General features: G+C 43.7%; 2 protein-coding genes across 15 annotated transcripts in view; one reads left to right on the top strand and one right to left on the bottom strand.

Moving 5' to 3' along the window:
- The window catches only part of znf106a (zinc finger protein 106a), a 125,801-nt gene extending 121,783 nt beyond the window's left edge, over positions 1-4,018 (top strand). For all 3 annotated transcript variants that reach the window (XM_072263475.1, XM_072263466.1, XM_072263455.1), the window contains 3 exons: positions 659-730; positions 1,969-2,115; positions 2,727-4,018. In XM_072263475.1, the coding sequence (XP_072119576.1) occupies positions 659-730; positions 1,969-2,115; positions 2,727-2,783 (276 nt within the window). In that variant the 3' untranslated portion in view covers positions 2,784-4,018. The remainder of the gene's footprint in view (positions 1-658; positions 731-1,968; positions 2,116-2,726) is intronic.
- heatr4 (HEAT repeat containing 4) overlaps positions 1-24,793 on the bottom strand; it is a 215,762-nt gene that overhangs the window by 49,419 nt on the left and 141,550 nt on the right. For 8 of the 12 annotated variants that reach the window (XM_072263529.1, XM_072263497.1, XM_072263520.1 and 5 more), the window contains one exon: positions 19,288-19,366. In XM_072263529.1, the coding sequence (XP_072119630.1) occupies positions 19,288-19,366 (79 nt within the window). Of the gene's footprint in view, positions 1-8,447; positions 8,659-18,898; positions 18,997-19,287; positions 19,367-24,793 lie in introns of those variants that run through there. The other 4 variants (XM_072263547.1, XM_072263593.1, XR_011886603.1 and 1 more) reach the window with 3 other exon arrangements.

Here is a 24,793-nt window from a genome sequence, read left to right as displayed (position 1 = left end):
CTGGATGACTGTAACTAATAATGCGCTGCAGGGATTGGTTCTGGGTGTGTTAGTCATAGAATCATACAAAAGTACAGCACAGAAAAAGCTCTCCAGCCCATCTAGTCTGTGCAAAAGCAATTAAACTGCCTAGTCCCATCGACCTGCACCCAGACTACTGCTCTCGGTACCCCTGCCATCCATGTACCTTCCAAACTACTCTAAAATGTTGAAATCAAGCTTATGTACCATTTATACTGGCAGCTTGTTCCACACACTCACAACTTGTTGACTCCCACCCAACCTCAGTGGAAAAAGCCTGCTTGCATATACCATATCTATACCCCTCATAATTTTCAGATGCCAAACATCTATTTAAGATCTCGTCATTGAAGTAGCTCATTTGTTCTTTGCTGCCTTTACCTGCTATGCACCGCCTTCTTAGCCATGTCTTTCGGAAATCAAGGTTCCCTAAACCTGCCGAAATTGCCACGGTACCGTAGGCTATCAACCAAGTGCTGGTAAATATGATTTAATATGGATCAGTACTTGATGGTCAGCATAGAAGTGATAGGATGAAAGGCCTGTTTCTGTGCTGTATAATTCTGTAAATGGTATTTTTTTCTAGACTGACAACAAGTTCAGATTGTTTTTGAGAACTGCTGTTCTTTGCCTGTAGATCTACACAGGCTGTTATGACGGGAGCATACAGGCAGTGCGGCTGAACCTGATGCAGAACTATCGTTGTTGGGTAAGTCAGTGGTCGAGGAAACGATATGATTTGGCGATGTGCCCGTGTGGCCGACTTGCCAGTTACTGCCTTCTTGCCCAGACTACTTGGTGTGCCAAATGTAACTGACCAAAAAAACATTTTTCTTAAAGGAAAATGTTTTAGAAAAAGGATGGTATGTAATTTTCGTGCAAATAATTTCGTGCATGTAAAAAGCCAGGAAAAAGCCAGATGAATTTTCTGACGCCAACCACATTGGGGAAAAGGCCTGATTTCTGGAATTTGATGCCCAAAAAGCCAATCTGGTAACCCTGTTTTAAATGAGTCAGCTGCACCCTTCCTCATTCCCTGCCACGCCCACTGTTGAACTTGAACACACGCTTGGTCATTACACACGCGTCATCCATGTCAGCACGGAAAGAAGATCAACTCCTCCAGCTTGCAAATAACGGCGGGCTGAAAAGTATGTTTGACATAAGATCTCTGCCGGCATTCTGGATCAAAGTCAAGGCTAAATATCATGAGATAGCCGCAAAAGCACTGAAAACATTGCTTCCATTTCCAACATCATATCTCTACCAAGCAGAATAGACTGGATATAAGGAACCCCCTTCGAGTATCACTGTCTCCCATCACCCCTTGAAGGCACTGTCTCGTTGCGGGAAACAAGCCCAGGGCTCCCACTGATTCACCGATATTGGTGTGTTGCGATGATTTTATATCTTCATACAAGGAAAGTATGCACTGTGTGTTTAATATTCAAACGTTACTTAAAATGTTATGCTATTGACTTATAAGTGACTTATAATTGACTTATCACTATATTCATGTGAGGAAAATATGCGCTGTGTTTAATATTAAATTCATTAGATAAACCCCTTTAGAAATGAAATTGAGTTTATTAACCACTTATAAGTGACTTAGAGTTGACTTATCACCTATATTCTGGTCATAATTAACACCCACCCACCCAGTCGGCTGGTCCACGGTGCAAAAAAGGTTGGGGATCCCTGGGGTAAGTGAATAGAGACACACTTTGTGTTCATCCCTCCTTAGCAAGTTCTGCTGCATCTGGCTGTTCTGTTTTGTTTTCTCAGACTGCTAGAGCCCCAAGAGAGTCAGCACCTAAGTCATATATTTTAGAACTGTGCATATGCCAGATCAAAATTGGGTGTTGCATGTTTGGAGGGTGTGTCTTCTGGTACTCCCTGTGTCCGTCCATCCCACTTGCTCTTAACTCTGTTTCTGTTCTCCTGCAGTGGACGGGCTGCAGTTTGATCTTCGGCGTCTTAAAGCACCTGAAGCATCACCTACTGACTGAGCACAACAACAACTCTGTCCACACCCTGAAGTGTCGCTGGCGTAACTGTGATGCTTTCTTCACTTTAAGGAATGGGTCCAAACAGGTGAGAGAGGGGTATTGTGAAACGGGTGTGGGGAAAAGGATGTGTTGCACTTTGTTCTCTGGGTGAGGTGTTGGTGAGTTTCAGGCTGGGTAACAATCAGTGGCTATGTGGGGCAGCAGGCAGTGGTAAGGGGTACAGTGATTGTATTTAGTGAGGCTGCAAGGGGTGGTTGGACAAAAATAATAAGCAAATAAAATAAATGTGAGATAGCACGGAATAGGCCCTTCCAGCCCTTTGAACCACGCCGCCTGGCAATTCCCTGATTTAATGCTAGCCTAATCATGGGTCAATTTACAATAACCAATTAACCTGCCAACCAGTACATCTGTGGACCATGGGAGGAAACCCATACAGTCTTGAGGAGCATGTACAAACTCCTTATAGGGACTGGTGGGAATTGAACTGGTTCACCTCTACTGTATGGTGTTGTGCTAGCCACTACACTACTGTGCTGCTCCAAGGAACTCCATATTATTTGTTGATTATGAGCCAGCCTGTACTCTGTTACCCAAAGAGATCACAGGCAAAGGTAGCGTGAGGACTTTTGCAGAAATGTCGTAGTTCACTGCTTTATTCATCAGTGCTGTGGTGAATTTTTTGATTTTCCCCAGGAATTTCCCAAGCACCTCTGCCAACATGCTGAGGAGAATAGCCACCTGGACCCATGAGGCATTCAACCTCCCAAATTGGGCTGCAGTTTAAAACTCCACAATGATCTTTCCGTGATCCGCCTGCGTCATTCCAAGTTGACAGATTCCAACACCTTACAGCAGATCGGAGTTCACACAGCTGGTCTAGATCTACTGCCTGCTAACTGGGTGAAGGATGAACTTGTGAGAATGTGAAATGATGGGAGTATCGATGAGTAGCTGCGCAGATATGTGGTTGTGAAGTGTCTGTGCCATTTCAGTGTTCATCCATGGAGTTTTTGAATGCGACACTTGGAGAAATCTCTCATGGTTCATTGAATTGACCGTGAAATCCTTGCTGATTCCTTAATACTGGAGTTGTTTTTTTTACCTACTTGTTGGTTATTTTACCTACCTGCTCCTCTTGTGTTGAGTTGTCTTTCTTTTTTTTTTGTTGCTTGATAATTCAACATCAAACTGCAAACAAAACTTCGAATCTGTCCTTGGATGAAGTGTGGTTTGTGTGTGTGTGTTACGGAGCAGGAGAGAGCTGATCACAGCCAAGCCTTGTTGCTGAGATTCCCTGGTCTACTCTGGAGGCCAAGTGGAGATGGGTGGATCTGTGGCACCATGTGATGCTTGCTGCAGAATGGTGTCAATATATTTATTGAGATCTTGGCTGAGAATGTGCTTTGATTTTGGAAGTGAGGGTGGGGGAGTCTCACCTTGTGGTTCTCTCCCCTCCCCCACCTGCATACTTTGTTTTCAGTAAAGTTGTGTTTTTTTTTAAGATTTTAAGCCAAAAAGTATCAATTTTGATATGTGGGCAAGATAACAAGGAATGATGAGAATTGAGCTCTGTGATGTGGGCAACACACACAAAATGCTGGACGGACTCAGCAGGCCAGACAGCATCTATGGAAAAACGTCGACTACTCTTTTCCATAGATGCTGCCAGGCCTACTGAGTCCCTCCAACATTTTGTGTGTGTTGCTCAGATTTTCTCTTGTCTGTGATGTGCACCCTGCCCTCTCTGTTTATGGTATGTGTATGATAGGTTCGGAGTGTTGTATGGCCATATGGAGTTCAGTGACTTCATGTAGAGTAAGTGGCTGTAAGTGCAGAGTGAGGGATGTGTGTCACCACATTGTAGCACTGTAGGGCTGGAAGTTGTGTGAACCTGATGGGAATGAATGTATTTACAGTAAGTGATTTTACAACAATTTAAAAATTAAGGATCTAAATAAATGCAACTTCTGAATTTCTACAGCTGATTTGGTGCACAATGAATTGTCCTTTCTGTTTTGTTAGTATAAAAACCCCTGTGTTCCATCCACAAAGACTAGCTCTCCCTTTCATGCCAGAGAGATTTGCTTGAGGCAAATCTGTAATTCAGGGAATCAGAAATATTTCTCTATTCTGAGTTCCCTGGTCCTCCAGCATTGCTTAAATCTATGAACCTCAGACCTCCCAAAGCATGGTCTTAATGCTGGAGACTATACAGAAATACTTGCCAAACATCAAGGCAGTGTCCCGAACTGTATCTGTTCCCTTCAGGCGCCTTCCTCAGGGCATGGTCTTGTGACATATGTGGGTGTTAAGCTGGGCACAGTGATGTGTACAGTAGTACCAGGAAGAGTGCAGCACAGCAACAGGCCTGCCATTTCTGTGTCACATGATGAAACCTCTCTACCTACATATGATTCATATCCCTCCATTCCCTGAATATCATGTCTGTCTAACACCACAGTTATATATGCTTCTACACTGCCCCTGGCAGTGTGTTTGAGGCACCTCCCACTCTGTAGAAACTTGTCACACATATCTCCTTGAAATTCCATTAACTTTCCCAGTAGATCACGGGCCTGGGTGCTTTCTCTGCGGAATTCGGAGTCCTAGTGGATCTCTGCTGCATGTCTGCAGCAAGCAATGTATGTTCGTGTTGACTTTTTACCATTCATGGTTCTACCATTCACTTTCTCCAGCCAGGACCGAAGACACTTACTCCATTTCGTACTTCTCTTGTGTCTGCCAATTGACATCGACCCTTGTTCCTGAAATGACTGGCATTAAGCTGATCCACCTTGACCTTCAACCCTGAATGAGACTTATTTAACTGACCAGTCTTCTGTTACTACCTCCACCCTCTATCCTCAGTGACATCCACATCCTCCAGACCTAACCAGGGTGACCCAGACTTTCTTACTGAAGCAGTTTCTATCACTCAGTGATTATGCGACCTCTCATGAAGTTGACGCAGATTTAACACCAGACCATAAGATACAGGAGCAGAGATTGGCCATTTGGCCCATCGAGTCTGCTCTGCCATTCAATCATGGGCTGATCCAATTCTTTCAGTCATCACCACTCCCCTGCCTTCTCCATATATCCTTTGATGCCCTGGCTAATCAAGAACCTATCTATCTCTGCCTTAAATGCACCCAATGACTTGGTCTCCACAGGCAACAAATTCTACAGACTTACCACCCTCTGACTAAAATAATTCCTCCGCATCTCTGTTCTAAATGGCCTTCCTTCAATCCTGAAGTCATGCCCTCTTGTCCTAGACTCTCCTACCATGAGAAATAACTTTGCCATATTTAATCTGTTCAGGCTTTTTAACATTCAGAATGTTTCTCTGAGTTCCCCATTCTCCTGAACTCCAGGGAATACAGCCCTTTCATTCCTAGAATCATTCTCATGAATCTTCTCTGAACCCTCTCCAATGTCAGTATATCCTTTCTAAAATAAGGAGCCCAAAACTGCCCACAATACTCCCAAGTGTGGTTTCATGAGGCCCTTATAGAGCCTCAACATCACATCTCTGCTCTTGTATTCTATAGCTCTAGAAATGAATGCCAACATTGCATTCGCCTTCTTTACCAATGACTCAACCTGGAGGTTAACCTTTAGGGTATCCTGCACAAGGACTCCCAAGTCCCTTTGGATTTCTGCAGTTTGAATTCTCTCCCCATCTAAATAATAGTCTGCCCGATTATTTCATTTGCCACTTCTTTGCTCACTCCCCTAAACTATCTAAGTCTCTCCGCAGGCTCTCTGTTTCCTCAACACTACCCGCCCCTCCACCTATTTTTGTATCATCGGCAAATTTAGCCAAAAATCCATTAATCCCATAATCCAAACCATTGACATACATTGTAAGAAGCAGCGGTCCCAACACCGACCCCTGTGGAATTCCGCTACTAACCGGCAGCCAGCCAGAATAGGATCCCTTTATTCCCACTCTCCATTTTCTGCCCATCAGCCAATGCTCCACCCACGCTAGTAACTTCCCTGTAATTCCATGGGCTATTATCTTGTGAAGCAACCTTATGTGTGGTACTTTGTCAAAGGCCTTCTCAAAATCCAAATGCACCACATCTACTGCATCTCCTTTATCTACCCTACTTGTAATTTCCTCAAAGAATTGCAGTAGGCTAGTCAGGCAGGATTTTTCTTTCAGGAAACCATACTGGCTTTGGCCTATTTTGTCATGTGCCTCCAAGTACTCCGTAATCTCATCCCTAACAATCGATTCCAACAACTTCCCAACCACTGATGTCAGGCTAACAGGTCTATAGCAGGGGTAGGCAACCTTAAATACAAATGGTTTTCTAGCTACGTTATTCATTAATTTGAGGCAAAACATAACTAGATGTATTTAAATAGATAATTCCCATATTTCAAGTTCTTTATGGCATTTATTTGGCCCACTGTCCACTCATTAATACGCGATCCGGCCCACAGAGGCAAAAAGGTTGCCGACCCCTGGTCTACAGTTTGCTTTCTGCTGCCTCCCACCCTTCTTAAATAGCAGAGTTAAATTTGCAATTTTCCAGTCATCCGGTACAATGCCAGAATCTATTGTTTCTTGAAAGATCATTGTTAATGCCTTCGCAATCTCTCCAGCTACTTCCTTCAGAACCCGAGGGTGCATTACATCAGGTCCAGGAGATTTATACACCCTCAGACCATTAAGCTTCCTGAGCACCTTCTCAGTCGTAATTTTCACTGCACATACTTCATTTCTCTAACACTCTTGAATGTCCGGCATACTGCAGATGTCTTCCACTGTGAAGACTGATACAAAATACGCATTCAGTTCCTCTGCCATCTCTGTATCTCTCATTACAGTATCTCCAGCATCATTTTCTATTGGTCCTATATCTACCCTCAACTCTCTTTTACCCTTTATATACTTAAAAAAGCTTTTAGTATCTTCTTTGATATTAATCGCCAGCTTCCTTTCATAATTCATCTTTTCCTTCCTAATGATCTTCTTAGTTTCCTTCTTCAAGTTTTTAAAAGCTTCCCAATCCTCGATCTTCTTACTAACTCTTCCTTCAGTTAGTCCTGACGAAGGGTCTCGGCCTGAAACGTCGACTGTACCTCTTCCTAGAGATGCTGCCTGGCCTGCTGCATTCACCAGCAACTTTGATGTGTGTTGCTTGAATTTCCAGCACCTGCAGAATTCCTGTTGTTTTTGTTTTTGTCCCCGATCTTCCTGCTAGCTTTGGCTTCCTTGTATGCCCTTCTTCCATTCGAAAATTTCTTCTTATTTGGAATATATCTATCTTACACTTCCCTCATTCTTCGCAGAAAGTCCAGCCATTGCTGCTCTGCTGTTCTTCCTGCGAGTGTCCCTTTCCAGTCAACCCTGGCCAGTTCCCCTCTTGTAATCCCATTGTAATTTCCTTTATTCCACTGAAATACTGACACAGTAGAAATTAGTTTCTCCTTCTAAAATTTCAAAGTGAACTCGAATCATATTGTGATCACTGTTCCCTAAGGGTTCCTTAACCTTATCACCTCTGGATCATTGGCACAACATCCAATCCAACACAGCCAATCCTCTAGTGGGCTAAACAACAAGCTGTTTTAAAAAGCCATCCCTTAGACATTCTACAAATTCTCTCTCTTGAGGTCCAGTACTGGCCTGGCTTTCCCAATCCACTTTCATGTTAAAATCCCCAACGATTATCATGACATTGCCCTTCTGACACGCCTTTTCTATCTCCTGCTGTAATTTGTAATCCACATCCCGGCTGCTGTTTGGAGACCTGTATACAACTGCCATTAGGGTCCTTTTACCTTTGCCATTTCTTAACGCAACCCATAGAGACCCTACACCTTCCAATCCTGTGTTATCCCTTTTTAATGATTTAATATTATTTCTTATACACAGGGCCACACCACCCCCTCTGCCTACTAACCTTATACACCGTATATCCTTGGACATTCAACTCCCAACGGCAGCCATCCGTTAGCCAAGTTTCAGAAATGGCCACAATGTCATACTTGCCAACCTGTAGCTGAATTTCAAGATCGTCCATTTTAATTCTTATGCTGTGTGCATTCAAATATAACACTTTCAGTCCAGTATTTGTTCCTTTCTGTTTTAACTGCACCATGCCTCTATTGTCCTGCAACTCATCCCATTGGCTGTGATTAAGCCTCATCTCCTATCTGTCCTTTCTATCATCTCTGTTGCACGCGATACTTTTAATTTATTTCTGTTTTCCCCTTCCTCAGCCCTATCACTCTGGTTCCCATCCCTTTGCCAAATTAGTTTAAACCCTCCCTAACAGCTCTATTAAACCTCCCTGCCAAGATATTGGACACCTTTGGGTACAGGTGTAACCTGTCCGTTTTGTCGCTCATTTACACTAAGTTTACAAACTCCCCCACTCTGCACACTCATTACATCAACTTTTATTTCAGGTACAACTATTTAACCTTACTTGCCATCTGAAAATCCAAGTATGGTTACTCCATTGCCTTTTCCCTCCTGGGGTGATCAAGTTGTATCCTGTTACTGAGTCCGATCTAAGTGCCCTGGAATACTGCAGGTCATTTCTGCTGAAATTGCTGGGACACTGCGGAGAGACTGCTGTCCTGTCCTGGTGGATGGGAGCTGTGCACACAGAAAAAAGTCTATCAGCAGTAGCTGGGAAATGGTGAGAGAATGGTAATCCAAGGTAAGACCGCAAGTACCTACTCTAATGGCCCGTAGCGGAGGGGCGGTGGGGAGTGGAGCGGCAGCCAAACCAGAGCAGTATCAAAAGAAAGGAAGGTTAAGGCCACAGTGGGCTCCGTGTTGGAGGTCAGGACATATACTGACAGCAGCTTCAGCTCTGTGAGGCCTGTCTAAGACTAGAGACAATGATGGGCAAGGCAGGAATGGAGGAGAAGGGAAGAATGAATGGAGAAGTGAAGAGAGGCAGCATATACATGCACACGTAAACTTTATAGATCTCAGATTGAGAACAGGAGAGTTTTAAGAAGTAGCTCTCGAGGTGTGTGAGATTCACTTTATAGGAATTTAAGAGGTAAGCCTGTAAACTGTTAGATAATAGTTGATTCAAGGAATTAACAGCAACCAATAAAATCAGTCAAATGGATACTGTTGGTGGGGATGACCTACTGGAGGAAGGCAGGGTCTCTGGCAGACTCTCTCACTGTGGCTCAGAAGGGAAGAGGAACAGAAGATTGCCGCAGTAATAATGGGATTCCATAGTTAGAAGAACACTCGGGAGATTCTGTGGTGGCGAAAGAGACACCTGGATGATATGTTGCATCTCAGGTGCCAGAATCAGGGATGTCTTGGATCGCGTCCACGGCGTTTTGAAGTATGGGGGAGGGGTGACCACCAGATATATTGCTACCAATGACATAGATAGGAAAAGGAATGAGGTCCTGAAGAGAGAATATAAGGAGTTGCGTGGAAAGATTAATAGCAGGAACTCAAGTATTGTTAGGATGGCTGCCTGTGCCATGCGTCAATGAGGCATACGAACAGGATGAAGGCATGGCTGAGGAATTGCTGCAGGGCCAGGGTCACAGATTTCTGGATCGTTGGAACTCTTCTGCAGAAGGTATGACTTGTACTAAAAGGAAGGGTTACTCCTGAACTCGAGGGGGAACTAGTATCCTTCCAGGAGGGTTTAAACTAATTTGACAGGGGAATTGGAATCAGAGTGATGTGGCTGAGGATAAGGCAGCTGGTATACAAGAAGATCAGAATCAGGTTTAATATCACCAGGATTTGTCGTGATATTTGTTAACTTAGTGGCAACAGGACAATGCAATACATGATAAATTTAGAAAAAACTGAATTACATTCAGTATGTATGTGTGTGTGTGTGTATAGAGAGAGTACCAAGATTTCTATTTATCTGTGTACATGTATATTAAATAGTTAAGTTAAAATAGGTAGTGCAATAGAAGTAGTGAGTGTTCACGGGTTCAATGTCCATTCAGGAGTCAAATGGCAGAGAGCAAGAAGCTGTTCTTGAATCACTGAGTGTGTGTCTTCAGGCTTCTGTACCTCCTCCCTGATGGTAACAGTGAGAAGAGGGCATGCCCTCAGTGACGGTGATCTTTAATGATGGATGTTGCCCTCCTAAGGCACTGCTCCATGAAGGTGTCCTGGATACTAAGGAGGCTAGTCCCCATGATGGAGCTGGCTAATTTTACAAGTTTCTTCAACTTTGATCTTATGCAGTAGCCCCGCCCCCCCCCCCCCCCCCCCCACCATACCAGACAATGATGCAGCCAGTCAACATGCTCTCCACAGTACAACTAGAAGTTTTGGGTGACAAACCAAATCTCAAACTCCTAATGAAATATTGCAGAGATTGATTGGACATGCATCAAAGTTACGGGGAGAAGGCCGGGAACTGAGAGAAGATTTAAAAAAAAGGATCAGCCATGCTTGAATAGCGGAGCAGACTCGATGGGCCAGATGGCCTAACTCTGTTCCTATGTCTTATGATCTAAAAATGCAGACAGTGGGATGAATTGAAGTATAACATGGAGGCAAAATGGAAAAGGGTGATAGAAACGGAACTGGAGTGTTATATTTGAATGCACGCAGTACACAACAAGATAGATGATCTTGTAGCACAGTTAGACGTTGGCAGATATGATGCGGGCATCACTGAGTCGTGGTTGAAAGATCATAGTCAAGAGCTTAACATCCCAATCAAAAGACAGCTTTAAAACAAAAAAGAGTGCCTATAATATAGCACAAATCAGTGGGAAGTTTCTAAAAATTAACAGAAGTCAGAAGTCAACGTAAAAAACCATAAGGAGAGAAAAGATGAAACAGGAAGGTAAGTTAGCCAATAATAAAAGAGGATACAAAACATCTTTTTCAGATATATAAAGAGTAAAAGAAGTGAGAGTGGATGTCGGACCGCTGGAGAGGTAGTAATGGGACGAGGAAATGGCGGAGAAACTGAATAAACATTTTGCATCAGTCTTCACTATGGAAGGCACTTGGCAGTATGCCATAAATTCGAGAGTGTCAGGGGGCAGAAGTGAATAGAGTTGCTATAGTTTGCAGAAGGTGCTTGGGAAGCTGAAAGGTCTGAAGGTAGATAAGTCATCTGATGGACTTACACCCCAGGGTTCCGAAAGATGCAACTGAAGAGATTGTGGAGACATCAGCAACGATCTTTCAGGAATCACTATATGGTTCTGGAGGACTTAGAATTTGCAATTGTCACTCCACTCTTTTAGAAGGGAGGGAGCAGTAAAAAAAAGGAAATTATAGACTGCTTAGCCTAACTTCAGTGTTTAGAAAAACGTTGGGAGTCCATTATTAAGGATGAGATTTCAGGGTACTTGGAGGCCAAAGTCAGCATTGTTTCCTTAGGGGAAATCTTTGAGAAAGTAACAGTCAGGATTGACAAAGGAGTCAGTAGGTGTTGTTCACTTGTATTTTCAAAAGGCCTTTAACAAGGTGCCGCCCATGAGGGTATTTAAGATAAAAGGCCATGGTATTACAGGAAAGATATTGGAGAGAGTGGGGATAAAGGAGAACTATTCTGGTTGGCTGCCGGTGACTAGTGGTGTTCAGCAGGAGCCATTGTTGGGTCTGCTTCTTTTCACGTTATATGTCAACAATTTGAATGACTGAATTGATTGCTTTGTTGCCAGATTTGCAGACAGTGCGATGAAGGGTGGAAAGGCTGGTAATGTTGATTGAGCAGGGAATCTGCAGAAGGACTTAGACAGATTGGGAGAATGGGCAAAGAAGTGGCAGGTGGAATACATTGTTGGGAAAATACAAAATCAGGGTGCAAAAGGTCTTGGGAATCCTTCTGCAAGATTCCTGGAAGGTTAATTTGCAGGTTGTGTTGGTGGTAAGGAAAGTAAATGCAATGTTAGCATTCATTTCGAGAGGTCTAGAATATAAGAGCAAGGATGTGATGTAGAGACTTCAAGATGGATTGCTCAGACTGCAGAAGGAGTATTGAGAACAGTTTTGCACCCCTTATCTAAGAAAAGATTTGCTTGCATTGGAGATTCATGAGAATGATTCCAGGAATTAAATGATTAATGTATGAGGAGCATTTGATGGTTCTGGACCTATAATTGTTGGAGTTTAGAAGAATGGGGGGGGGGGTGGATGCCATAGATGGATATAGATTTCAGGAAGGCATTTGATAAGGTACCCCAGGCAAGGCTTATTGAGAAGGTAAGGAGGCATGGGATCCAAGGGACCTTGCTTTATGGATCCGGAACTGGCTTGCCCACAGAAGGCAAGGTTGTAGACGGGTCATATTCTGCATGGAGGTCGGTGACCGGTGGTGTGCCTCAGGGATCTGTTCTGGGACCCCTTCTCTTTGTGATTTTTATAAATGACATGGATGAGGAAGTGGAGGGATGGGTTAGTAAATTTGCTGATGACACAAAGGTTGGGGGTGTTTTGGATAGTGTGGGGGGCTGTCAGAGGTTACAGCGGGACATCGATAGGATGCAAAACTGGGCTGAGAAGTCGCAGATGGAGTCCAAGCCAGTTAAATGTGAGGTGTTTCATTTTGGTAGGTCAAATATGATGGTAGAATATAGTATTAATGGTAAGACTCTTGGCAGTGTGGAGGATCAGAAGGATCTTGAGGTCCGAGTCCATAGGACACTCAAAGCTGCTGCGCAGGTTGACTCGGCGATCAAGAAGGCATACATTGCATTGGCCTTCCATCAACAGTGGGATTGAGTTTAAGAGTCAAGAGGTAATGTTACAGCTATATAGGACCCTGGTCAGGCCCCACTTGAAGTGCTGTGCTCAGTTCTGGTCACCTCACTACAGGAAGGATGTAGAAACTATAGAAAGGGTGCAGAGGAGATTTACAAGGATGTGCCTGGATTGGGGAGCATGCCTTACGAGAATAGGTTGAGTGAACTTGGTCTTTTCTCCTTGGAGCGATGGAGGATGAGAGGTGACCTGATAGATGATGAGAGGCATTGATCATGTAGATAGTCATAGGCTTTTCTCCAGGGCTGAAATGGCTATGACAAGAGGGCACAGTTTTAAGGTGTTTTAAGGTACAGAGGGGATGTCAGGAGTAAGTTTTTTACGCAGAGTGGTGAGTGCGTGGGATGGGTTGCCGGCGATGGTGGTGGAGGCGGATATGATCGGGTCTTTTAAGAGACTCCTGGACAGGTACATGGAGCTTAGAAAAATAGAGGGCTATGGGTAATCCTAGGTAATTTCTAAAGTAAGTACATGTTCAGCATGGCATTGTGGGCTGAAGGGCCTGTATTTTGCTGTAGGTTTTCTATGTTCTATGTCATTGAAACTTGTCAAATATTTTAAGGCTTAGAGTGGATATGGAGGGGACGTTTCCTATAGTGGGTAAGACTAGGACCAGAGAGCACAGCCACAGAATAAAAGGACATCCCTCTGGAACAAAGATAGGAATTTCTCTAGCCAGAAGATGGTGAATCCATGGAATCACATCCACGGATGACTGGCGAGGCCAAGTCATTGAGTATATTTAAAGTAGAGATTGACAGGTTCTCGCTTATTCAGGGCATCAAAGGTTATGGGGAGAAGGTAGGATAACAGGGTTGAGATGGATAATAAATCTCTTGTTGTGGGTAGAGCAAGGGCAAAAAGACTTTGAATAGGAGTTATATACAGGCCTCCGAACAGTAGCCATGATGTGGGCTACGATTTACAACGGAGGATAGGAAATATATGTCAAAAGGACAATGTTAAAATAGTCATGGGGGATACATTAGGTAGGTAGATTGGGAAAATCAGTTTGGTGCTGTCTTGGATCCCAATAGTGGGAATTTGTACAATGCCTACAAGGCTGCTTTTCCAAGCAGCTTCTGGTTGAGCCCACTAGTGGATCAGTGATTCTAGATTGGGTGTTGTGTAATGAACTGATTTGATTCGTGAGCTTAAGGCCAAGGAACCTCTGGGAGGCAGTGATCATAATTTGATAGAATTCACCCTGCAATTTGTGAGGGAGAAGCTAAAGTCAGATATATCAGTATTACAGTGGAGTAAAGGGATTTATAGAAGCATGAGAGAGGAGCTGGCCAAAATTGATTGGAAGTAGACACTAATAGGGATTACAGCAGAGCAGCAATGACTGGAGTTTCTGAGGGCAATTCAGAAGGTGAAGGATACATGCATTCCACAGGAAAAAGTGTTCTAAAGGCAGGATGACACAACTGTGGATGACAAGGGAAGTCAAAGCCAACATAAAAACAATAGAGAGAGCATGTGATAGAGCAATAAATTATTGGAAGTTAGAGCATTGGGAAGCTTATAAAAACAAACAGAAGGCAACTAAAATGCCATAAGGAGCAAAAAGATGAAATATGAAAGTACGCCAGCCTATACTATTAAAGAGGAATACCAAAACTATTTTTCAGGTATGCAAATAGTAAAAGAGAGACAAGAGTAGGTATCTGACTTCTGGAAAATGATGCTGGAGAGGTAGTAATGGGGTAAAAGGAAATGGCAGAGGGACTGAATATGTATTTTGCGTCAGTCTTCACTGTGGAAGCCACAAGCAATATGCCAGATGTTTGAGAGTGTATGAGGGCAGACTAGGGAGAAAGTGTTTTGGAAGCTGAAAGGTCCGAAAGTCACTTGGACCAGACAGACTAACCCCAGGGTTCTGAGAGAAATGGCTGAAGAGATTGTGGAGGCATTAGTGATGCTGCTTCAAGTATCACTAGGTTCTGGAATGGTTCCGGAAGATTGGAAAATTGCAAAAGTCACTCTACTCTTCAAGAAGGAAGAACATAGGCCAGTTAACCTGACCTCAGTGGCTGGGAAGATATCGGAGTTGATTGTTAAGGATGAGGTTTCGGGGTACTTTGAGGCACATGATAAAATGGGCCAAAAGTAGCATGATTTCCTTAAGGGAAAATCTTGCCTGACAAAACTGTTGGAATTCTTTGATGAAATAACAAGCAGGAGAGACAAAGGATAATTGGTGGATGTTGTGTACTTGGATTTTCAAAAGGCCTTTGACAAGGTGCTCCATATGCAGTTTGCTTAGCAAGATAAGAGCCCATGGTATAACAGGAAAGCATAGATAGAACATAGAGTGTGAATAAAATGAGCCTTTTCTGATTGGCTGACAGTGGCTAGTGGTATCAAGGGTTGATTTTGGGACTGCTTTTTATGTTGTATATCAATTATTTAGATGACTTAGTTAATGACTTTGTGGCCAAGTTTGTAGATGATAGCTGGAGAAGTACCTAGACAGATTAGTTTACTAGTGCCTATTAAAGCCTTAGCATTACATCAGTTTTATAGAAACATAGAAAACCTACAACACAAAACAGGCCCTTCGGCCCACAAGGTTGTGCCGAACATGTCCCTACCTTAGAAAAATAGAGGGCTTTAGGTAACCCTAGCAATTTCTAAGCTTCATGTACCTATCCAAAAGTCTCTTAAAAGACCCTATTGTATCTGTCTCCACCACTGTTGCCGGCAGCCCATTCCACGCACTCACCACTCTGAGTAAAAAAAACTTTACCCGACATCTCCTCTGTACCTACTCCCCAGCACCTTAAAACATGTGTCCTCTTGTGGCAACCATTTCAGCCCTGGGAAAAAACCTCTGATTATCCAAATGATCAATGCCTCTCATCATCTTATACACCTCTATCAGGTCACCTCTCATCCTTCGTCACTCTGAGGAGAAAAGGCTGAGTTCACGCAACCTATTCTCATAAGGCATGCTCCCCAATCCAGGCAACATCCTTGTAAATCTCCTCCGCACGCTTTCTATGTTTCCCACATCCTTCCTGTAGTGAGGCGACCAGAACTGAGCACAGTTCTCCAAGTGGGGTCTGACCAGGGTCCTATATAGCTGCAACATTACATCTCGGCTCCTAAATTCAATTCCACGATTGATGAAGGCCAATACACGTATGCCTTCTTGATCGCCGAGTCAACCTGCGCAGCTGCTTTGAGCGTCCTATGGACTCAGACCCCAAGGTCCCTCTGATCCTCCACACTGCCAAGAGTCTTACCATTAATACTATATTCTGCCATCATATTTAGACCTATCAAAATGAACCACTTCACACTTATCTGGGTTGAACTCCATCTGCCACTTCTCATCCCAGTTTTGCGTCCTATCAATGTCCCACTGTAACCTCTGTCACTAGTAAGGCCTTGGAGTATTGTGACCAGTTTTGTGCCCCTTTTCTAAGAAAGGATTTGCTGACATTGGAGAGGGTTCAAAAGAGATTCACAAAATGATTCCAGCATTGAAAGGTTTAATATATGACTCAAAATCAGGTTTATTATCGCCAGCATCTGTTGTGAAATTTGTTAATATTGGATAATGAAGTAGGTTTTCAAAGCTTGTGGAGAGATTTAGGCCTGTTAGAAGAGTGGGCTGAAAGATGGCAGTTTAATGCTGAAAAATGTGAGGTGCTACATTTTGGTAGGACTATTCAAAATAGGACATACATGGTAAATGGTAAGGCATTGAAGAATGCTGTAGAACAGAGGGATCTAGGAATAATGGTGCATAGTTCCCTGAAGGTGGAATCTCATGTGGATAGGGTGGTGAAGAAAGCTTTTGGTATGCTGGCCTTTATTAATCAGAGCATTGAATATAGGAGTTGGGATGTAATGTTGAAATTGTATAAGGCATTGGTAAGGCCAAATTTCGAGTTTTGTGTACAGTTCTGGTCACCGAATTATAGGAAAGGTGTCAATAAAATTGAGAGAGTACCTGGGTTTCAGCATCTGAGTTACAGAGAAAGGTTGAACAAGTTGGGTCTTTATTCTTTGGAGCGTAGAAGGTTGAGGGGGGGAACTTGATAGAGGTGTTTAAAATTATGAGGGGGATAGATAGAGTTGACGTGGATAGGCTTTTTTCCATTGAGAGTGGGGGAGATTCAAACAAGAGGACATGAGTTGAGAGTTAAAGGGCAAAAGTTTAGGGGTAACATGAGGGAGAACTTCTTTACTCAGGGAGTGGTAGCTGTGTGGAACGAGCTTCCAGTAGAAGTGGTTGAGGCAGGTTCGATGTTGTTTAAAGTTAAATTGGATAGATATATGGACAGGAAAGGAATGGAGGGTTATGAGCTGAGTGCAGGTCGGTGGGACTAGGTGAGAGTAAGTGTTCGGCACGGACTAGAAGGGCCGAGATGGCCTGTTTCCGTGCTGTAACCGTTATATGGTTAATATAGCAGCAGCAGTCCAGTACAATACATAATTTAGAAAGACAAAATAACCAAGTAAATCAATTACAGTAAGTGTGTATAATATATATTGAATAGATTGAAATAGTGCAAAACCAGCAATGATATTTATTTTTTAAGAAGTGGGGTAGATTTCATGGGTTCAATGTACATTTAGGAATTGGATGGCAGAGGGGAAGAAGCTGTTCTTGAATCTCTGAGTATGTGCCTTCAGGCTTCTGTACCTCCCACCTGATGGTAACAATGAGAAGAGGGCATGCCCTGGGTGCTGGAGTGCTTAATAATGGATGTCACCTTTCTGAGGCACCGCTCCTTGAAGATGTCTTGGATACTACGGAGGCTAGGCTCAAGATAGATCTGACTAATTTTACAACTTTCTGTAGCTTCTTTTGGTCCCCGTACCAGACAGTGAGCTGTCTGTGCAGCCTGTCAGAATGCTCTCTACGGTATGTAAGTTTTTGAGTGTCTTAGCTGACAAACCATCTCTTCATACTCCTGATGAAATATAGCCACAGTCTTGCCTTCTTTATAGTTGGTTCATTATGTTGAGGCCAGATTAGGTCCTTAGAGTTACTGATACCCAGGAATTTGAAATTGCTCACTCTCTCCACTTCTGATCCCTCTGTGCCCTCGACTTACGCTTCCTGAAGTCCACAATCAGCATTTTTTTTTTGTCTTACTGACATTGAGGCCATACCACTCAACTAGCTGCTATACCTGTACGCACTCTTATCTCCATCAGCAAATTTATAGATGGTATTTAAGCTATACCTAGCCACACAGTCATGGGTACAGAGGGAGTAGAGCAGTGGGCTAAGCACACACCCCTGAGGTGCACCAGTGCTGATTATCACTGATCTGCACAGATTGTGGTCTTCTGGTTCGGATTTAAGGATCCAGTTGTAGAGGGAGGTACAGAGCCCAGATTCTGTTGCTTATCAATGAGGACTGTGGGAATGGTGTTAAGACACTGAGCTTTAGCCAATGAATAGTGTCCTGACATAGGTGTTTTGTATTGTCCAAAATTGCAGTGTTTGATGCCTCTGGGCCTGTACTCGCTGGAATTTAGAAGAATGGGGTGGCCGGGGAGAAATCTCATTGAAACCTATCAAATGTTGAAAGGCCAAGATAGAGTAGATATGGAGAGGATGTTTCCTTTAGCTGGGGAGTCTGGGATCAGAAGCCATAACCTGAGAATAGAGGGATGTCCTTTTACAACTACTTTAGCCACAATGTGGTAAATCTGTGGAATTTGTTGTCACAAGTGGCGCTGGAGGTTGTGTCATTGAGTATTTTTAAAGTAGAGCTTGATAAGTCAGGGCGTGAAATGAGAATGATGTTGAGGGAAATGGATCAGCCATGATGGAATGGTGAAACAGACTTGATAGGCCCAGTGGCCTCATTCTGCTCCTATGTCTTTTGCACTTGATGTGGCTGCCCGATACATCAACCTTATCATACCTCAGGCACAGATTCTCAAAGGGAACTTAAGATGTTAGTACTAACTTCATCCATACTGCACTGAGAACCTGGTGGTAGATGTGGGAGGGGGAGGCAGGGGTTGTTTGGGAGTGTGATCAACTGCCCCTATCTGATGAACCAGATTGTTTCATACCTTCCCTCCTCCACCACCTGACCTTTGTGCACCCCAGTATGGTTGTAGAGCCTGCAATTACCTCACTTTACCCATCACATTCCTGTGCAGTTTCTGAATCTGTGCCTTCAGCACCGTCAGCTGTTCCGGTTGTGTCTTCAGGCTGATCAACTCCACCTGCTGAGAGACATTCAACTTCACTTTTTCCATCCTTAACAGTTTCCAAAGGACAACTTCTTTCTGGCACAGTGAGTGCACCTGTTCATAGCAAAGGACCAGATGTGCTGTCAGCTTGTTGCTCACATCCACTTTGTTTCAAGAAACTACTGTGATTATCAAACTCTGTAAGCAGGTCCAGGATGGCTTAATTGTCCTGGCCAGCCTGCGACACTTTTGGTGGTGTTGGGCCCTTTCTCACACAATGGTAGTGTCCAGTCAGTGACATTGAGGCACAGAATTCAATGTTCCTACCTGTTCTTTTACCTTCTGGAGCATTCCTTCTTCCACCTCAGTGCTGCCCCCTAGACTCAGCAGAGCTAATTTCATGTCTCTGAGATGAAAAAAATACAAAACTCATCAGGGCTCTGGTTTTGGCATGCAATTAGCATGTGTAGACACAGAAAAATCTACAAATGAATCCTGTGGATTCTAGATATATTGTCAACAGTGAACTGCCGAGTGGCTGGGCAATAGGAGTAGTCAGATCAATGTCAGAAGTTGCAGAGATGATTTGCAGAGACATTTAATGTGGGGAAAGCCACAGAGGGTGGTATTTGTGACTTTGGTACGGGCTGCAGGAGTATGAATTAAACTGGAGGAGACCGAAAAGCACCTAGAGAAAGGATGGTTGTGAATTTGGGTGGCTGCAGTGTGGTCAATAACTGGACGGATGGTGGGGTCGTAATTTTCATGGGCAGGCTGATTGATTTGGAGGACAGTGGCTAAGAAAGTGGTATTAGTTCACCCTCTCCCCCTCCACTGTAATGTACAATAACCTCCTTCACTATCAAATTCAAAGTATGTATATGTTATGGAACCTTGAGATTCATCTCCTAACAGGCAGCCACAAAACAAAGAAACATGGAGGTTATGCCTCCTACGGGCCTATTTCATTGTTAAATGTTGACTTTAAAACCTTATTTAAAACCTTAGCATTGCAATTATAAACTATGTTACCTTTTATCATAAAAGAGAATCAAACAGGTTTTGTAAAAGGCCATAGATCATCTAACAATATCAGAAGAAAAATAGAGGGCTAAGGGTAACCTTAGGTAATTTCTAAGTAGGTACATGTTCAGCACAGCATTATGGGCCAAAGGGCCTGTATTGTGCTGTAGGTTTTCTATGTTTATAAACCCAAAAGAACCCATAAAGAAAGGCCGTCCCAATGCTAGACCCAATGTGCAAAGAGAGAAAAAAAACAAATCATGCAAACACTAAAAGTAAGCAAATGGCATTCAGAACAAAAGTGGGTCCATTGACACAATGCCTGGGGCGACCAGACCAGGCCTCAGCCTCAGTTCAGCACAGACCCAAGTAAATGTTGCAGCGCAACCCTCGCCTCTTATCCCAACACCCTGCCCTTTCAATTTGTGAGGCACAGCATTTAAATCGTCAAAATGTCAGGTTGTACCTCACACTAGGACCCGGGTTCTGTCGCATCGATATCCATTGGGTCTGGACCTCGCTGCCACAGGATCCAATACATTCTAATTTTGTTCCATCTATAAACTAATTGAGCAAGCCTTGTGCATTTGCATCGGATCATTTATATAAATAGCAAATAGTAAGGGTCCCAATATTGACCTCCGTGGCACACAACTAAGTCACCAACTTATGTTCTAAGAAGGAACCTTCAACCACCATCTTCTGATTCCATCTCTCCCTGGATTCCATGGGATCTAACTTTCCAGACCAGCCTACTATGTGGAACCTGTTAAATACCTAGCTAAGGTCCAAATAGAAGACTCTACTGCCTTTTCGGTCACTTCTTCAGGGTTGATTAACACGACTTCCCTGGGATAAACTCATGCCTCCTCAAAATCAGACTCCATCTATACAAACGCTAGGAGATCCTGTTCCCCACAAGAGAGATTTCCCTCCAGTAATTTCCTCACCACTAATGTCAGGGTGACGGGTTTGCATTCTTGAGCTTGATCTTGCCTTCTTTTTTAAACAATTGAAGACTTGGCCAGTCTCCAGTTTCAGGAACTTCACCAGTAACTAATGATAGAGCAAGGTTAGGGCTTTATTCCCTGGAGCGTAGAAGAATGAGGGGAGATTTGATAGAAGTATATAAAATTATGATGGGTATATATAGAGTGAATGCAAGCAGGCTTTTTCCACTGAGGCAAGGGGAGAAAAAAACCAGAGGGCATGGGTTAAGGGTGAGGGTGAAAAGTTTAAAGGGAACATTAGGGGGGGGGGGGCTTCTTCACACAGAGAGTGGTGGGAGTATGGAATGAGCTGCCAGATGAGGTGGTAAATGCGGGTTCTTTTTTAACATTTAAGAATAAATTGGACAGATACATGGATGGGAGGTGTATGGAGGGATATGGTCCGTGTGCAGGTCGGTGGGACTAGGCAGAAAATGGTTCGGCACAGCCAAGAAGGGCCAAAAGGCCTGTTTCTGTGCTGTAGTTTCTATGGTTCTATGGTAAGACTTCCTGCAAGAATTTTTATAATTTATCCAGTTTAATGTCCTGAGCAGCTGCAACTACCTCCTCCCTGGTAATATGAATGTTCTTCAAGCATCTCCACTTGTTTCCTTTATCTCTGAAGCAATCATGATTTTCCCCTCAGTAAGCACTGAGGAGAAATGATCATTAAAAACACCATCCATCTCCTGCAGCACAGTACACAGGCAGCCCTCCTGATATCTGTGACTCACTCTTTTATCATTAATGTAGATGTAGATTTTGCTTAACCTTACCTGCCAGATCCACCTCATAACCTCTATCTTCCCTCCTGATTTATTTCTTCAGAATATTCTTTATCTTTTTATAATCATTAAAGACTTTTTACTCATCACCAGCCTGCTGAACACAATGTATGCTTCCTTCTTTTTCTTTACCAGAGGCTCAATACCTCATCAGACAAGTTTTCCTCAATTTGCCAGATTCACTCTTCACCCAAACAGGAAGATCTGCTCAGCCATTCTTAAAAACTTGCCACTTGCTATATATTCTTTTTTCCTTCAAATAGGCACATCCAATCAGCTTTTGCTAGATTCTGTCTCACCCCCAAATTGAACCCTGCTTCAATGTAGCACTCAAACCCGTGGATCTGTCTTGTTCTTTTCCAACACCATCTTAAAACTAATAGAATTGCGGTTGCTAGAGACAATGCACTCCCAGACTACCACTTCAGTTAGATACCCTACCTGTTTCCATAAGAAAAGGTTCAGTATTGCACCCGCTCGAGCAGGCCTCTCTATATATTGACTCTGGAAACTTTTGTAGACACATTTTAGAAATTCATTGTAAATATCTATTTAGGAATTAAAGTAAGCTCCCAGATAAGCAAAGGGAGGGAAGACATTAATACAAGAAATAACCTAATGTATCCAAAGGAAAATACATATTTTTAGGTCATACACTGACAGAGTGAGAAATACATAATGACATGTAGTCAGAAATAAATACTGAGAAACAGTCGAAGTACACCAGAATGGTTATACACATCAGTACAGAGCAGTCAGCACGGACAAAATACACAAATGGTCACAGGATTACAGAGCGGACAGCAGGGACAAAATACACAGGAACTGTCACACGGGTACAGAGCAATCAGCACAGACAAAATACACAGGAATGCTTACACACGGGTACAGAGCGGTCAGCACGGACAAAATACAAAGGAACGGTCACACAGAGGGACTGACCGGTCAGCACGGACAGAATACACAGGAACAGTCACACATGGGTACAGAGCTGTCAGCATGGACAAAATACACAGCAACGGTCACATACAGGTATTGAAGGGTCAGCATGGACAAGATACACAAATGTTCATACAGAGGTAGAGAGCGGTTAGCAGGGACAAAATACACAGGAAAGCTCACACATGGGTACTCAGTGGTCAGCACGGACAAAATACACAGGAATGGTCACACAGGGTTATAGAGCGGTCAGCATGGACAAAATACACAGATGTTCATACAGGGATAGAGAGCGGTCTGCAGGGACAAAATAAGCAGGAACTGTCACACGGGTACAGAGCAATCAGCACAGACAAAATACACAGGAATGCTTACACACGGGTACAGAGCGGTCAGTATGGACAAAAAAAAAAGGAACGGTCACACAGGGGTATTGAGTGGTCAGCACGGACAAAATACACAGTAACGGTCACACACGGGTTATAGAGCGATCAGCATGGACAAAATACACAGCAACAGTCACACAGGGGTACTGAGCGGTCCGCACGGACAAAATACACAAATGTTCATACAGGGATAGAGAGCGGTTAGCATGGACAAAATACACAGGAACTGTCACACGGGTACAGAGCAATCAGCACAGACAGAACAGACAGGAACGCTCACACACGGGTACAGAGCGGTCAGCATGGACAAAATACACAGGAACTGTCACACGGGTACAGAGCAATCAGAACAGACAGGAATACTCACACATGGGTAGAGAGCAGTCAGCACGGACAAAATACACAGGAACACTCACACACAGGTGAGCGGTCAGTATGGACAAAAAAAAAGGAACGGTCACACAGGGGTATTTAGTGGTCAGCACAGACAAAATACACAGGAACAGTCACACAGAGGGACTGAGCTGTCAGCACGGACAAAATACACAAATGTTCACACAGGGATACTGAGCGGTCAGCACGGACAAAATACACAGGAACAGTCACACGGGTACAGAGCAATCAGCACAGACAAAATACACAGGAATGCTTACACACGGGTACAGAGCGGTCAGCACGGACAAAATACAAAGGAACAGTCACACGGGTACAGAGCTGTCAGCATGGACAAAATACACAGGAACGGTCACATACGGGTATTGAGCGGTCCGCACGGACAAAATACACAAATGGTCACACAGCGGTGCAGAGCGGTCTGCAGGGAGAAAATACACAGGAACTGTCACACGGGTACAGAGCAATCAGCACAGACAAAATACACAGAAATACTCACACACGGGTACAGAGCGGTCAGTATGGACAAAAAAAAAGGAACGGTCACACATGGGTACAGAGCGGTCAGCACGGACAAAATACACAGGAACAGTCACATACGGGTATTGAGCGGTCCGCACGGACAAAATACACAAATGGTCACACAGCGGTACAGAGCGGTCTGCAGGGAGAAAATACACAGGAACTGTCACATGGGTACAGAGCAATCAGCACAGACAAAATACACAGGAATACTCACACACGGGTACAGAGCGGTCAGTATGGACAAAATACACAGGAACTGTCACACGGGTACAGAGCAATCAGAACAGACAGGAATACTCACACATGGGTAGAGAGCAGTCAGCACGGACAAAATACACAGGAACACTCACACACAGGTGAGCGGTCAGTATGGACAAAAAAAAAGGAACGGTCACACAGGGGTATTTAGTGGTCAGCACAGACAAAATACACAGGAACAGTCACACAGAGGGACTGACCGGTCAGCACGGACAAAATACACAGGAACAGTCACACACAGGTACTGAGCTGTCAGCACGGACAAAATACACAAATGTTCACACAGGGATACTGAGCGGTCAGCACGGACAAAATACACAGGAACAGTCACACGGGTACAGAGCAATCAGCACAGACAAAATACACAGGAATGCTTACACACGGGTACAGAGCGGTCAGCACGGACAAAATACAAAGGAACAGTCACACGGGTACAGAGCTGTCAGCATGGACAAAATACACAGGAACGGTCACATACGGGTATTGAGCGGTCCGCACGGACAAAATACACAAATGGTCACACAGCGGTACAGAG

Source organism: Mobula birostris, chromosome 1 (assembly GCF_030028105.1).
Source record: "Mobula birostris isolate sMobBir1 chromosome 1, sMobBir1.hap1, whole genome shotgun sequence".
In the NCBI taxonomy this organism is placed as follows: Eukaryota; Metazoa; Chordata; class Chondrichthyes; order Myliobatiformes; family Myliobatidae; genus Mobula; species Mobula birostris.
Note: the sequence above shows the minus strand (reverse complement) of the source record. Positions and strands in the feature narration are given on the sequence as shown.